Source organism: Tauraco erythrolophus, chromosome 3 (genome assembly GCF_009769465.1).
Source record: "Tauraco erythrolophus isolate bTauEry1 chromosome 3, bTauEry1.pri, whole genome shotgun sequence".
NCBI lineage: Eukaryota > Metazoa > Chordata > Aves > Musophagiformes > Musophagidae > Tauraco > Tauraco erythrolophus.
Genome location: NC_141467.1, coordinates 5,630,065 through 5,647,148, shown reverse-complemented (window position 1 = coordinate 5,647,148; position 17,084 = coordinate 5,630,065). Strand labels below are relative to the sequence as shown.

General features: G+C 43.6%; 1 protein-coding gene across 2 annotated transcripts in view; it reads left to right on the top strand.

Annotated features, from left to right (window-relative positions):
- The window catches only part of F13A1 (coagulation factor XIII A chain), a 62,463-nt gene extending 49,016 nt beyond the window's left edge, over positions 1 to 13,447 (top strand). For both annotated transcript variants that reach the window (XM_086608434.1, XM_009977148.2), the window contains exons 13-15: positions 3,919 to 4,079; positions 7,091 to 7,227; positions 11,206 to 13,447. In XM_086608434.1, the coding sequence (XP_086464560.1) occupies positions 3,919 to 4,079; positions 7,091 to 7,227; positions 11,206 to 11,350 (443 nt within the window). In that variant the 3' untranslated portion in view covers positions 11,351 to 13,447. The remainder of the gene's footprint in view (positions 1 to 3,918; positions 4,080 to 7,090; positions 7,228 to 11,205) is intronic.
- The last annotated feature ends 3,637 nt before the right edge of the window (positions 13,448 to 17,084 follow it).

Genomic DNA, 17,084 nt, shown 5'->3' with positions numbered 1-17,084 from the left:
ACTCCCAACTCTGCCCCTGCTAGCAGTGTCGTTTAGAGCTGAGGCTGTTCTCTTCAGGCTGTTGCTCCCTGCATAATGCTCTCTTACACCAAGCTTCATGTCTGGGAACTGCTGAGTTTTCTTATGCAGTACAAAAGAAAGCAAAGGAGTGCAAGGTATCATTTTTCACACCTTTAGTCTCCTAGCAGTATCTCAGCAAGTGGAGGAAAAGTTCTGGCTCCCCAGGGTGTCATTTACAGTGACAAAAAGGTGAATATCTTGTCTTACCTGGAAGAAGCTGACAAGCTCTTAGTGAGTCCAAGTGCACATCTGGCTTTAGAGGACCAAGCGGTTCGGAATTTTATGCTTACAGCGATCTAAACAGTTGATCTGTAACTAAAACGTACCACTATAGAGCAGGGGCATTTTTCAGCTGGACAGTTAAGAGTTATCTTTACAGACACAGCGTTCGCTTTTCCAGGTGCCCTCTGAACTGTGGTGGGGACATCCTGCCTTCCTCTTCTCGTGAGAAAAGCAGTTCCTGGCAGCCTAGCTCACACGTCTGAGGGCAGGATTTTGCATTGCTCAAAGCAGGGAAGAGGGACGTTCTCCTTTTTTGTTTTGGACATAACTAATCTGTTTGATAGCAGTCATGGCAGCCCATTTGGAACACAGTCAGCAAATGTTGAGGACCTGCTGTACTCCAAAGGGTTATGGAGCAGGCTGGCTGTAGATCCTGGCTTCTCCAGGAACAAGTGACTGCCAATCACTTGTTCTCCTGACAGGACTGTGCTCTTGAGTCAGTGCCTCCAGCTCAGCAAAAGCCATGATAATGTTATCTTATGGAGGCTAAGTCAGAGGCTCCTCCTCTTGAGTTCCTTACTGAGAGAGTCAGGAGCAATGACTTTGCCTTCTTGATGCTGCCGTTGGGCAAAAGCAATATCTGTTGAGCGCAGTGGGAGCAGCAGGACTCAGGGAGACCAGAGGATGGGCCTCCTGATCTGTGTCTGGTGCTGGATGACGGCAACCCTGGCTGACCTCTGAGCTTTCTCGTCAGTCTTGTCTATCTTATCCCAGCTCAGGAGACATTGTAAGCCCTCTTTCCTCAAAGAGGATGGGTTTTGTCTCCCACTGTGCCATGAAAAAAAAAAATCCTCTGCTTTATCCCTTATTTTGAGTGTACTCTAAAACTGCACATTTTTATTTGGAGCTGATTAATCTCTATAAAGTAGGAGTCCACTTACAGGGATCTACAGGTGAAGGTTAAAAATTCTACCTCCAGTCTATAGCAAAGCTCTGACAGCTGCTTACTGGTTCTTTCTAACTCCCAACTCATTTGTGGGGGATCTGGAAATGGACACTGGGTTGTTCCAACACAGCCAATTGAAACACAGTGTGGGCATTTATATTGGCTTGCATCAGTTACTAAATATTTGATCTGAAATACTGCAAAACTTTTAGAGACTTGGCTAGGCACAGTAAAAAAATCAATTTCAACTGCTCGGTCTAAATTCTGTGCCACTTCTTTGACAAGGGAAAATTCAGTCATCTTGTAGGAGATGTGCAAATACCTGCTACGCTTTCTGGCTGTGCTTTGTGCTTGGTTCCAGGACTTACGTCTGCTCTTGCACCAAAGGTCTGTGTAAGGTATTATTACCTAAAACGCAGCTTCTGCAGTGCTTTGAGGCTCATCTATATCCTCTGCGCAAGAAATGAAATGAATAGATGATTCAATAGATGAGGCCGAGCCACCTAATTCATTTTTTCTAAGTTAAGTAAATGGTTGGTAAAAAGCTTCTTGAAACTATGCCAGAAACTCTGAATTGACTGATGGTGAGTGAACACAGACTAGAGAGAGGCACCTGAGAGAACAGAACATGGATGTTTTTGCTTGTATACCAAAAGTATATCCCCATCACTGCCTTTGGCCAAGGAGACATGTTTTAAGGTATTACAACTTTTCAAGGTGGAAATAAGCTTACATCTGAGCTGCAGCCTTCAACTTGTGGAGCACTTTGTCCCGCAACAGGACAAATAACCCTCACGAGTTATGCCATCTCTGAAGGTGACACATCAAACCTGAGCATGAATTCTTTCGCCTGTGCCTTGGAAAGGAGCACGTGTGCAATCAGGAATGGTGTCTGAGCAGATGGGCGGTGTGAAGGGACGCGGCGTGATCATTTGCCACTGTGTGAGAATACTCTGTCAGGGGTGTGATGGGAGGCACTCAGGCAGAATTTGTAGGCTTCGTTCATGGCAAGAAGTGTAAATATGTATATCTGGAAGTAACAGAAAATTGCAGTATAATAAAGATGTGTCAAAGACATTCTTCCAGCTCATGCTGCTGAAAGAATGAAGCAAACTAAGTTTTCAAACAGGAAGCGAATGCATGATTTTCAGAATAATGATTAAAGGAATTGTGTGGGTTGAAAACTTCTTTGAGGATTTGAATAGCTTAAACCTTCCAGTGCCTTCAAAGTTGCTCTCACATCTACTCAGTTATATTTAGTGTTCTCTGTTTTTTTGAAAGGCTGTAAGGCAGCTTGGTGTTGTGTCTCCCTTGGCTTTCCCAGGTGCAGTAAGTGGTTCTGGCAATTTACCAGCACAGCCCATGCTAAGGAAATAGAAGTCTATTATTTTTTTTTTTTTACCTGTAGTGATTAAATTTAAACAGAAAAGTTAGCTCTTCCTTCCACTGTAAAGTAAATTTCTTTTAGATTGTAACTTATTTATTTATTTACCTTACACAGATGATAAATACTTTGCCTGATGTATAATTTACAGTTTGGGGCATTATGGGAAATTCTTTTACAAGAAAGACAGTGAGACGGAGAGAGAGAAAGAGAGGGAAGGAGGGGGAGCACATCAAGTAAATTTAAGGCTGGCCTGGTAAATCCAGGTCAGGTGGTCACCAAGGGAACAGCTTTGAAACCAAATCAAGGAACTGGCTTTGATGTGAGCGAATCAGAAGAGTGAAAAAGGGTGAGTGTCATTACCCAGTTGGGTTCAGTTATCTCAGTGTGTACAGTGTGTGTCACAAATGCAATACAAATAATGGATAGCAGTAATAATCATAGTTAACAGATGGGAGATCCTGATATGTTTACTAGGGTTACAATGAATGTTTATAGAGGCAAGAGCTCCAGATCTATACATTCTGCCTGGTCACTTAGTTAGCAGATCTGCTTTTCTGCATCACATTCTCACACCATTGTTGGTCTGGGAATTGCAGTTCAATATGGTTAAAATTAATGATTCCCTGCATCTCTACTGTCTAGCCTAGGGGGACTTGTTTCTTCCAATAATTATTGTCAGGGAGCACGTGAAAGCTCTCTGGAGGGCATGCTGGTGACAGGAGGACTTTCTTGCTAAATTTTGCAGGCAAGTCCAATGTAGGACAAAGGCAGATATCCAGACATGTCCTGGGGAGCAGATGTTCTCCCAGGTAGCCTGCATGGGCTCACAACCCCCAGTGCCTGCTCTGGTGGCATCCCTGGTGGCATCCCTCTGCCAGGAAGAGAGGCAGAGAAAGCACAGGAGTAAAGCAAAAGAGCAAACTTTTACAACAGCAACACTCAAAAGCTGATTTAGACCTTCGTGCCCAGTGGTTATTAATGCCAGTCTTGCTTCTCACTTATTTTGTGGTAATGCCTAGAAACCTTCAACAGTGAGCTGGGCCTGTGCTGCCGGGAGGCTGTGCACAAACCCAGACCTTGCCTCGGGGAGCTCACAGCCTAAATGGAAAGAGGGCAAGGTAAGAGGGGGAATGGTGAGGTAAAGAAAGGAAGATAGTTTGGGCAAAAAAATCAAAGCCATTCTTTGGTTGTGGGCCACCTTTTTTCCAAGGCACTCATGTAACTGGCACTGGCCATGATGGGAGGAGCGATTAGCCATTAGATTGCTTCAGATGCCTTTTTTCTTTCCTGTTTCTCCCCTCAGCTAGCACTTTCGATGTTGTGATCAAGTCAAGTGACTACCTGAGTGACCTGCTGGACCAAGCCTCCTTTCATTTCTTTGTGACGGCACGGATCAATGAGACAGGGAAGATTCTGGCCATGCAGAAGGCGACAGTCCTGGAAATTCCCAGCCTGCGGATCAAGGTATCTCAAGGCTATGGTGGAGGGGAGCAACCGCCGTGTTGTGGGCAGGCTGTTCTCTACAAGGCTGTCACATTGACTGCTGGGTTGGAGGAGTGTATGTGTGTGTGTGTGTGTGTGTGCACTTTAGACATTCAGTCTAACATGGACCTCATAAAGCAGTGGCTGGCTGGAGTGTATGAGGGTGTATAGGTATGTTATATATTGTACTGAGTATCCTTACGTGAAAGCCTGAGGCTGACAGCATCACCGGTAGTAGAAAACTGAAGTGATCTCAGTGGAGGAAGGAGGGGAAAAGATCTGAGAAAGCTGGAGAAGCTCAAAGGGTAAGAGAGATTACTCACTCAAGTCACTCAAGTCTTTAACTATGTCCCAAGTCTGTTATATTTAAAGTGACACAGCACAGAGGCCTCTTGCTGAAGAATGAAGAGCACTGCTATTGAGGTGAATGTGCTTGAAAACCTCCTGCAGGTGTTGTGGAAAGTTTCTCCTAACTTGGACAGGCAGCATCAACTTAGGACGACGCTTTCAGGATTTCAGTGCTTTGCTGCCACTCTGTGAATGTACTATCATTGAAGTTCCCTGAAAGTTCAGGCATTTCTGCAGACGGTGGCATGATACCTATGAAAATGTAGAAGTGTAATATTTATGATAGGACAAGGACCCTATGTTGTATGGCAAAGGCAGGGTTGAGATTTAGAGTTCTCAGTTCATAATGGGCATCCAATTTCAAAATTGGATATTGAAAAGCCTTCATCTGCTTTCAGTGATGTCATTTAGAACTGCTTTTTTCCTAACACTGAAAAAAAAAATCAGAGCACCTGTTCAGGAAGTCTTATATAAACATGAATGCAGCTCCCTAAAATTCAGGACCTCGAAAGAAATTTGAGTTTCTAGATCTTTTTCCCCCTGTATATTTATTCAAACCAATGTTCAGGATTTCATATAGTAATGTATGTAGTAACTGCAGCCTTCTGCAGAAAAACCTTTTTAAAACACATAGATCAAAACTACAGTGAAGGTTGCAAAAAAATCCACTCCGTTTCATGGTCTGCAGAAATGTCGTGATGATCTGATCAGATTATTGGTATTTTCAAACAAAAGTGTTTTTTGTTTATTGAGCATTCTAGAGAAGAGGTAAACAGGACAGATAAACGCTACCTCAAATACCTATCTTCCAATAACCAAATTTTAAAACTAGAGATCTTTCAATTCCGTACTTAAACAGAACATCTTATACAGCATCCCCAATTTCAGCTTCAAAATAGTTTATCCTCCCTGTTATTATGAAGAAAGGATGTTTAGTATATAGGACAGGTTGTTGTCCAATAACCATGTTTTCTAGTAGAACTGAGTTTGTCTCTTCCCTGCTTCTTTGTGATGGGCAAAAACATGCTGAAATTTTAATAGCTGGATTTTTTTAAGAATGTGTGTGTGCATGTGTATATATATCTATGTATTTATATTACTTTTTTGCTTTTTTGCTTTTTTAAGAATTCTGAGGAAGCTTATCTTCCTAGTTTTCTTGTCAGATTTCATCTTTGAATGTGACTGCCAGACTGGAGTTCTTAATGTGAGAGTAAGAGAGAAGGTTGAAACAACCTATTTCCCCTTGTGTCTTTGGATACACCTTTGATCTTTCTCTGTTGGTCTAAGGAGATGGACAGAGTTAACAGTTGAGGAAATTACATCATATTCTAATTTAGCTTGAGACCAGGTTACAAAAATAAGCTCAGCAAATACATATCATGGCCTCAGTTGCATGTGTGGAAGTTCAGGATAATTTTGACTCCTCCCATGTAACAGTGATCTTAAATGTGCAACTGAAATAAGAAGGACATAAGACCTCTAATTGGGCTACATCTTCTGAAAATGCTGCTGATGTCTTTTTGCAAATTCAAGTGGCCAAATGCTGTTCGGAGCTTAGCCGTGAGTATCCCATCCTTTACTCCCATCAATATATCAGTATTTGGTGCAGAGCGATCCCCTTAGGCCAGAGTCTTTCCAGCTTTTTACAACTGTCATACTCCTTAAAAATTTGCGGTAGGGCTGCAGACCCCAGCAGAGAACTTTAAATTTATTGACAAGATACTTGTTTTCCTTAGCTACCTTTCTCAAGGCCCTTTAAAGTAGTCCATGGACCAGCTGGGATCTGCCAGCTAGAAGTTGAAAACCCTTGCCTGAGCCTTTTATGTTCTGTGAGAAATGGTGTGTTTCTAGGGGGGAAAAAAAAATCCCAACACATATAGTCTTTGTTTAAAACCACATTCATTTGGAGGTGTTTTCCAGGCAGCTGTGCTGCCAGCGCTGATCTGAAGGGACAGATAGATCCCTTCAGCTGCGTACTGTAATGCACGTGGAAGTCAATGCAATCACTGTTCGTTAGTCTTGCAGTTTAATATTTTCCAGTGCAAAATGTATTGCTTTTTTGGTCTGTAAGGGCTTTGGAGGACAACTAGCTCTCAGGTCTACTTAGAGCACACGTGCAGGGTTAGGAACCATTCAGGGCAGTTGCAAGGTGGTAGGAAGATGGGAACAACACTTTTGGGGGGATGCAAGCAATGTGACCTAGTGTTTCTAATTTGTGGTTATAAGACCTGCCCTTTTCTTCTGGAGCGTACGTCCTGATCAGTCCATGCACTTCAGTGCTGGTGGGGAGCCTGGGGCAGAATCTGGGAGCCCCCTCAGCTGGACTTGCCCTCAGATGGACACTCAGCTCCAGATTGTGTGCGTGCAGATTTCTGATTTTTCTATGGAAATGAGGGCCTGCCTCTTGACCTGCCATGTGGCTTGAGGGAAAATTGCAATGAGTAGAAAAATCTCCAGCGGTACCTATAGGTCCATCCAACAATTTTTTTCTGACTAGGCTTTTTCTGCCTCATACTGTGAGCTGTGTGCTCCTTTCCCCCTCCTCTCCTTCCTTGCAAGTATCGTGTATTTAACCCTACAGATTTCACTGTGGGGCATTTTATTATTATCAGCTTGTGGAGCATTGTCCTTTCCTTGTCTTGCAGACCCAAGGTCAGATGGTAGCTGGCAAAGAAATGTCTGTGACTGTGGAATTCACTAATCCTCTGAAACAAACCCTGGAGAACGTCACACTCCGCCTTGAGGGACCCGGCGTGCTGAGAACGATGAAAAAGGAGTTCAGGTAGGGAGGAAAGCACAACTAGCTGGGAGTTCGTCCCCTGCTTGCTCACAGGAGGCAGCTCACAAGAGACACTTAACTAGTGCTGTGCTGAGTAATTCAATTCAGACACTCTCTCCTCACTCGGAAATTCAATACACAGGGGAGCTATAGGTCTCAACAGTCAGAAGTCAGGCTGTCCAGAGAGACCATGCAGAGAGATGTGAGAGCGTTTCATCTGTTCAGTACCAGCGTTGGAGGATGGGGTAGTGGTTGTGGGTAGTTGCTAATGCAGCCTGAGTTTACTTTTTCACTGTATTACATTATTTTTAGCGCTTGACAATGGCACCTACGAGCCGCTATCACAGAAAGAAAGTCAGATTTATCCTACACACAAAGTGTTTACTGCCACTCGCTCAGTATGTGCAAATCAAGTCCTGTGCTGTTTTTCAAAAAGGGCTTTTCTCCACTCTTGTTAATCATGATTATACAAGACATTCAGGTACCTCAGATGATCTTTGCAAGCTTATGTCAAGATACGAAATGTGTGTCGGATGCAGCAGAGCCCGCTGGGAAGGCTGCAGTGGGTGCGTGAGCACACAACTCCCCCCAGTAGCACCACTGCAGAGGGCTGCCTTGGCACAGAGGTGACTTCCCAACAACACAGGGGGCTCCCAAGCCTGAGGAAAAGAAAAGTCCTTCAGACACCTTCGTTACACTCAGAGTTGCACCTCACGCTCATGCAGTGGTACCCACACGCTAAGCAAGTTGTTTCCTGAACCCTCTTCCCATCTGAGTTCAGTGTTATACGCTCAGCTGGTTCCAGGATATATAACTGAGATCCTTGGAAAATTTTCCAGCCATTGCTCAGTCTTGGGCAGCCAAAGCAATGTTATCTATCATTACCTGAGCTGATGGTCCCCAGGTGTGTGCAAAAGGAGTTTGAAAAATTGCCTGTGCTTCAGCAGCTGCATAAATTGTCAGCATTATCTGCAGTCAGTAGGGGAGGTCTGAGCCTGGTTGTACCTGGGTCAGGGATAAAAAGATCAAAACCAGTCTCCAGAGTGGAGCTGGGTAGAAAAATGACTGTGAAAGGGCATCACACTGCGCTTGCTTTATGCATGTGGTATGTCACAGATGCTGCTGAATATGACTCAGCACGGTCCACACGAGCTACACAAGTTGCAGCAACAGCCCTCATTGCTGCCTAGCTGTGCCAGCCTCCGTTGTTGTTCTGCATCCTCCTCGATCCAAAAGTTGCCATGGGCTGCTCTCACCTTCAAGGATGCAGAAGCTGTCAGGTGCATCAAAGGCACGGGAGTTAGGGAGAAAAACGACCCACAGAACAGACATCAATTTCCTTCAAGTCACCATGTTTTCCCCTTTTCAGTAGTGCCCTTTGCATCATTTAAAATGGAAATGGATCAGCTCAGTCATTTTAAGACTTAACTTCTCTGAGATGAATGAAGGCTGCAGGTTATACACAGAGAGGACAGAGCAGGGGGCAGTTGTAGTTTATTTAAATAATAATCACATTTGCCTCCATGCATTCAGAGTGATAAATGGCTCTGGTGTGGTGATGGCTCAGCATATTACACAGAACCATTCATCACTGAATTCTCTCCCAGGAAAATCAGATTACGGTGGCTTTACTCCATTTGCAAAGACAATTAAACCTAGTCTAGGTTTTCCTCACTCTTCCACTGCTTCCATGTCCATCAGGGACTGTCTCATATGGGATGTGACTTTTGCAGTTCTCTGTGGCGATGAGACTTTTGACCTCTCTGTATTTTGAAGGTAGCCTTTCTATATCACTTGGGTGACTCCACAAAACAGATATGTGTGATCCAGCTGATACAACATTATTCTGGGAATGAAGTGGCTTGGGGTCTTCAGTCTTCACCATTCATGAAGACTTATATATATAAATATATATATATAGTGATATTTGGCTATTAGCCTCAGATAGATGAGGAGTGTGACTTATGGAAAAACCTTTGGCAGCAGCAGTTCCTACATGGGGCATAGTCTTTGCATGACAATGAGAATTAACCAGGCAGTGATGGATAGTGTTAAAGGGATTTTATCCAGGCATGCATTCACACTAGCAGGTAAGTCACTTTGTGACTTCAGGTGTTTCTACATGTCAAAGCTCAGCTAGTAGTAGCATTTGTAGAGAGAAGCAAGTTGTTTTAGAAACAGGATAGTAGAGAAAAAGGAAAAGGTGGGTTTGGTTTCCCAGCACAGCTGTTGTCTTCCTGCACACATATATATATATGTGAAAAAAAAAATAAAATATATATGCAGAGATGATAGCATTATAAATCAGAGATGGTAGTGCTACTTACTGGGGCACTGTAAAGATGTGGTCTGGAAACCTTCATCCTTAGAGAATCTAGGCCCCAAGCGCTCAAGAAAGTAGACTGAACCTTGCTGAACAGCAGACTTGTATAGTATCTTCTTCACTTTCCATACAGACAACCCCTTGCAGATCATTCCTATAAACTCTAAATTTAAAAAGGTATTTAACCTTGTGCAGCAATTGAAGTCATTGCTTTATCATACTACTATTTTAGTGGGCATTTGGTGGAGCAGGCAGGCCAGCTGAGGGGAACAGAAATCTCTCATTAAGAACAAAGACAATAAGAGGGAAAACACTTGCTGGAAGTGGTCGCGCACCAAAAATGATCTTTCTCTGCTTTTTCTTTTCTCACATTGGGAACGTGCCCCAGGATACCTACAACTGCATATACAAAACGCGACACAGTACCATGTAGAGATATCTAAGCTAACCTCTAAGGAGCTAAAATACCTCTCATTTTAGCAGGGGCAGACTTGCACTAAAACAAATATTCAGGTGGGAAGATTCCAAGCTAGCTCATTTAGAGCTAATTAAGGTTTCTTGTCTTGTGGCAACTTGTGCTTAGCCTGGGCAGTCACTTCTGTCCTGACCCTGGCATAAGACATGACATCTGAGAGCCAAATCCTACTAGATGAGAATTTGAAACAGTGACTAAGGTTTAGGCTTACTTTACTCTCTCTTTATTCAACTGTTTGCAGAATACCATAGCCATGTGAGATGAGAACACTGGCTCAATTCATAATCTTCTTACTCAACACTGAGAAGAACGTTCATTTTTATAAATAGCTCCCCACTATGCTACCTTCTCCTTTGGTTCTCTTAGAGCAGCTATATCCTAACATTGCTCAAACATAATCAATCGATCAATATCAGCCTTCAAAATCTGCACACAGAATGTAGTGAAAGCGCTGAGAAAACACAGAAACCCAATACCTGAGGCTCTCCATGCATCCTAATTGTAGCAAAGATTGAAAATCATGAGCAGCACAGAATATGGTTGCTTTATAGTATGAGTTATCAAGAGTCATGCATAATGTAAAAGAGTAACTGCTAACAGCAGGGCTCCCAAGAACATTTTGACTTATTTGTATGGACATGAAGAAGTCATCAGAAGTGGCCAGTGAGGAGATCTGCTCATGTTACAATCATGGCAGGGTTGTTCAGGGTAGGAACTGGCAAAGGGGCTCAGGATCTCACCAGCACTGTGTCAGGTTTGCATGGGAATGCCCTGGACATTTCGTAACAAGGACTTATTTAACCATTTAAGCAATCACCAACAGGCTACAGGCTATAATAAATAGGTAAAATAAAATTATAAAGTAGAAAAAAATGTATGTTAGCTCTAAAGAATATCATTCTGAAAGTGATTGTGAGAGGAAGTGACAGGAGGCAGAGGAAAACTGATTCATTTTGGAAAATTTAAAATTAGCCTGGAGGAAAGACTAGAAAAGTCTGACAGAGTCAGTTCTGTGAGGAACAGAAGATGGAGAGAATAATTTATAGGACACTTATGAGAATGAGTGAAACATAAACAATTTGAGACGTGTTACACTGTCTACCTTCAGTTTCTTCAGTGGTGGGTCAGGTTGAGAGCACTGGCTGACTGATCACAATATTGTTACTTTCCTTTTTCCCTACAGGCAAATCCCAATGAACTCTACCTTGATCTGGGAAGTAAAATTCATCCCAACACGACCAGGGTTGCGAAAGCTGATTGCAAGCCTGAATTGTGATGCTTTGAGGCATGTGTACGGTGAGCTGAATGTCCAGATTCAGAAACCATGAACCAAGGTGCTGCCTTCATATCTCATTTAGCTGTATTTCAAAATATCATGTTAAGGCAGTGGGGTGGGAGAAGAGGTAGAAATCTGCTTATTGTTATTTTGGTCGTTCTTGTGCTGAACAAAATTTGATAGAGAAAAGTAATTGGTAACACTGGGGAGAGCAGGAAGGGAACCTGGATAGTGACCGATTTAAAATCAGATACATGTAACTAAAGGCAATTCTAGGCCATATTATTCCTATAGCTCAGTTGTGTTTGTGGTCTTTTGTGTTAGTGCTGCAAGGGAATCTGGAAAACAACATTCACCAAAATAGTCTGAACTTTAGTTTTAATTAAGGCTGATATTTCACTGAAAAAAAAAAGAACCCATTGTTATAAATTCTTAGACTGAATTACACAACCTCATGGTAGATCATTGAGGCTGCGATAAAAACAGGTATTTCTAGCTAAAGAAACTGCTTGATCTTACAATGTTATCATTTTCCAGTTCATGGAGAGCTCACTTTGCTGGAAGTATTTCTCAGGATATGTTATCTCCAGAATATTCCCAGCTCCCTGTTCCCTCTTGATGCTTCCCTGTGATTTTTCTTTTACTCTTTCATGTGTACAAGCACCCACACATACTCACACCTTTATTTCATTCCCTCATCCCACCTCGTATGCTGTTGATACGCTGTTCCTCTCCTTTGCTTGATGAAAATCCAGAGTTTTTCATGCCGCTGCTCAGAGTTCATCACACCAAACTTGCATTTCCTGGTCACATCTCTGTTGCATGGTGTGGTCTTTCTTCAACATTTTCTGCCTTTTCTTCTCTCCTGAACCCCCCCTGTAGCCTCACTTCCCGTGTGTGTGTCAGGGGGGTTCCCCACCCCTGAGCAGCCCAGGCTCTGCCAGCTGGTAAATGGGGTGAAGGAGAGAGGAGTGGAGGGGGCAGCCCAATGGTCTCCTGCCAGCCCCACAAACCTAGCAAATATCCTGCACTGCAGCTGCCACCTGGGGATGAGTCTAGACTAAACCATGCCAGAAAGTTCCTGGGAATCAGGGCTACTGCAGAATGAAGTCCTGTTACATGAGCAACCCCAGGAACGCACAGGGACAGCAGCTTAGCTGGAAAAGGAATAAAGATGTATCCCAAGAGTAAGAAACTCTACCAGCTGGATCTGCTTCCTGGCTTTCTCACAGCACATTCCTCTGTGAGGTGCAGCAGGGTCCCCCAAGGCATCACTCCTCCCCTGACAACCTTCTGGTGCAGAAGCTGCTCTGCATCCGTGGTTTCCATCAGTCTTGCATGCAGGGTACCACTCCAGCCTAAGCCATGTACCCCATCGTGCTAGGGCAGCAGGGGTGTGGATGTGTGTGTGTTCATTTCTCATCTCCCCTGAAATCCTCTCGGGATTGTTTTCCATGAGGCAACGATGCATGTGCCACAAGCTGCAGCAACATCTCTCCACTGGCCGCAGCATGTAAGAGCATGTCCCATACTAGCAGCACAGGTGACCTAACTGAGCTTCCAAAGAAGTTAAAAGGAGCCTCGTGCTCGTTAAACACTGCGGCTTTATTTCACCATGTATGGCTGTGTCATTTTGTGGTCTCATTAGTGGGAAAGCAAGAGAGATGACTTGCCTTCTGCTCCTCTTCTTGCTACACATTGCCTCCTGCAAAACCTGTGACCAGCTGTTAAAAATAAGCAAGTCCTGAGAGAGGAGAAACGCGGGCTGCTCTTTTGCTAAAGTGTGTGGAACAAAGCAAAGATTCATACATCTCATACGCTCATTGAGTACCCCTGGATCCAGGAACACCAGGCTTTTGGGGGCTTTCACTTCAGGCATGGGCACACACTCATTTTGTGCACCTTACGTGACCACATTCGAAACTTTGCGATGTCAAGGTCTCCCATACAAGTCGTCTGGGGTACTGAGCACTGTTATAAATGCAAGGTGACAATCTCTGTTAAGTAATTAAGCAGTCCTACCAGAATCTACATCTTCTAATAAAATTATCCATTTTTTGCTCTTGCATATAAACCTGCTTTCCATTTCAGACTTTTTATAACCACAGTGTAATAAGAACTTAAAATAAAGCATGTCTGATTGCGCTTGTGTCTTGTATTCTGTATTTTGATCAATCACTTCTTCTACATAGTAGCACTATAGAGACCACTTGCCGCATCTAAATTGTAAAATTAAACAAAAATTGCTTCCGAGCCATGCTGACAAAGGTGCCTCTGTTTCTTGATGCTAAGGAGAAAACCCTATCTTTATTTAAACAAGCAAACAAAAAAATTACAGGCTCAGTTTAACTATTTGCCTTTGTTTTTCGTGCTGTTTTAACAACTGCCTACCTAAGGCGTTGAAGAGGGTGACAATTTCCGGAGCACATCACAGTGCCAGCAAAGAAGATCCCCAGATTCCCCTGGAAATTGCTTTAATACGTCAGGGCCAATCAAGTGGTCATAGGCTCCTAAACCGTACCTACATCGCACCTTTACAGTGTGCTTCTCTCAGCTAAATATTTCAAGGCATTTTACTAACAATCGTTAAGCTGAATGATGTTCACCAGGAGACAAGAAGCATTTTTTATTGATAGTTTGTAGAAGGGTGTATTGAAGCAAAGAGAAGCGATGACTGGGTAGAGAGGCCAGGGATGTCAACAGCCCTCGGCATCACCAGCCCCCTCACTCTGTAAAGAGTTGCTCACAAAAACCCAAGGACAAAACGAGGATGGCCTCTAGGATTTCAGCCACTCATCACCCTGTGGATGGGCTGTCACATGAATCATGAGTAAAATCTGACTGAAGAAGCAGTGAGTGCTGTGATAGCACTATATGTACGCCTAGGAAATAATCAATCAATAATAAGGTCAGACTGGCAACCCTAGATCTGGAGGATCTTTGAATCTCAAGAGTTGGAGGTCAAACTCTTCAGCTGAGGGTCTCTTTTGAGTGGGGTGAACTTGTGTCCTGAACCCAACCATCACATCTTGGAGATGGACAGGTGAAGAAGACGTTCAAAACCAACCCCCTGCCTCCACAGATCCGACACTCCAGCAGCTCAGAGAAGCCAAGTACGAAAGAAAAGCCTGTGAGCTCCTGAAAGCACGCTTCATTTGTTACCAACTTGTTACATGCAAGCTATGGAGCAGGTTGATTCAATTCCTATCAAATCATCACATTCAAAATCTTGTTATAAGCAAAAGGAAACACACCTTACAGGCAGACCTAGGAAGAATATATTGTTAGTTTTGTAAAAAATAGCCTATTTAGACTTATTATTGGCTGAGATTAATTAGGTGATGGAGTTATATTCATGTATTTTTATTACAATGATACTAGCACTTATAGTCCAAATTATATCAGGTAAAACTGATACACATAAGCATTCTAACACACTCCCCCTTCTCTGCTTTTATGTGCACCACTGCACTGCCCCTGTCTTCAGTCTGGGGTGGGGGCAGGTGTAACAGCAAGACATCAGTGTCCCAGGTCCTCCACCAAGCAGAATCTGACATTAGTGGGCAGACTTCCTCTTTACTGGGATAAGTACAACTGAAAATTTCTTCCTTCTCACCTTATGATCCACTGGACGTCATTTTTATGTGGTTACCAATACACTCCACATCTTGTTCTTTCTTCATTGGATTCACAGTAGATCCAAATTTTCTGCATGTTGTGTATTTTACACATGTTGGGTACTTGTTGTTTATTCTGCTTTCCTACATCTAAAATTTGTCTTACCCACCTGCTAAAGTTGCATCCTTTGATGACCACTAATTAACCACTGATGAGCTATTGGTAGCCTGAGATCTCCAACATCATCCCCCACCTGTACTTCCAGAGCCCCTGTTATCATCCCATGCTACTGATCCTTTATGCTGCATTTTATTTTGGGGTCATAAATATTTAATTCTACATGTAATAACTACCTGCTATTACTGTTTATTAGTGACAAAATGTACATATAACAGCAAACATTTCACCATAGAATTGGATAAAGCAATGCAAAAGCTAAACCAGAGTCAGTAGTAGACATCAGGTCATTAGATAATTGCTCTTACAGCTAAACAAAGCACAGAAACAGCTTGATGAGTCCTGATGCCTGTGTCACTAGCGTATCACCAAGCTGTGACCTTTCACAAGCAATGGCAGCATCTTATTTGTGGAACAAAATCCGAGAATGTGACTGAGCATTAGCTTTCCTAGTGACTGGTGCTGCCAGTGATAATTGGTTTGAACTGAAACTAATCAATAAATGTTCTGCCAAATGGGTGACATCCCTGGCCCCCCCGCCCTTTTCTCCTGCTGGGGGCTTATATATTGCCCTTTTCTCAACATATTGCTTTCATGTTTGTCCTTGTTTTCTTTGAGGAGGAAGAGGTTGTGGCTGCTGGTGCTAGCTCCTGAGCTTGAGCAATGGTGCAATGGAGGAAGATGACCAGGTCAGCGAGGGTGAGAAAAGTGCCTGGGTTTGTTCAAACCAAAATTAATAGCCCCATTATGAAAGAGGAAAGTCAAAGTATTCTGTGAGTGCTGATAGAAGGAGAGGGATTGTCCTGCATACTGGAGCTGGCATGATAGCTGGTAATGAATAGGGGTGTGATGTGCACATTGGAGCAGCACCTGTAATGCAAGCCAGTGCCTGAGAGAAGCTGGGACGTTTTGACATGCAGGTGAGAGGGATTTACTCAGTGCTTAAAGGTAAAGTTGAAAAGGCTGAGTTGGATATTGAAGGAAAAAAACAAAGACTGCATGCTAAAGAGAGAAAACGTGGCCAAAATGATGCAAAGGGAAGATTCCTGGTGCAGGGAAGAGAAAGCTGTAAGAGAGGAAGGCCCCAAGGCTCTGTTGCCTGATGTAAGGCATCAACAGGAGACTTGCAGTGGTGGCAGAAGGCAGACCTCCTGGCTGTGACTGGAGCTGGACTATGGGCTGGCAGCACAGGGATTCAGGATTTACCTCCTCTGCAGGTAGGTCAGTAAGCCTATGCTGAGGGCCATGGCTAGGCTCAGGAGCAAGCTTTGTCTGCAGGGCTGGCAAATCATGGGGAAGAAAAAGTCAGAAGGTGGGTTGGGTGACAGAAACCTGGCCACTGTGAGGCAGTCAACAGCTGCAAACCAACTCTATGGCTGAGTGTGCACTATGAGGAGATCCAGGCTGGGGCTTGGCATTTTCCTTAAGTCCCCTGCAGCTCAGCCCAAACGTGGTTGTGTTTATCTGATCTCCACAGTATTAGTCTGGGAATAAAAGGGACCCTTTGTGACTTCTCACTCAACTCCTCCTCAGGTTTTGGCTGATACACAGCTCATGGTAGGGTCCGAGGTATGCTGGGAGTAGTGCCATTAGGTCAAAGCTAGAGCAACACATAGGCAGGACACTATGGACAGGGAGGGCTAGAGGTTGTTATGCAGCTGTCATCATCTGCAGCTTGAGGTCTCCTGCAGCCATAATCCTTGCGTATTGATGGTATGACAGTTTCTTCAGAATCCACTTATGGAAATGATGTAGATCAAACTTCCAAGCTGGAAGGTATAAATACATCAGCTTGACCCAAAACACTTTTGAAGCACATCCAACAGCAGCCAGACTGCCGAAGCTTTCATGCTTCCAGGTGTGATACAGGGGACACCACAGGGTGAAGAAGGAGCACTGTCACTATCTACTAGGTAACTATTTTGCCCATGGGTTGCAAGTTATGAATTAGAGAACTCGTGAGTTAGAAACATCATGAATTAAGTGAGGAA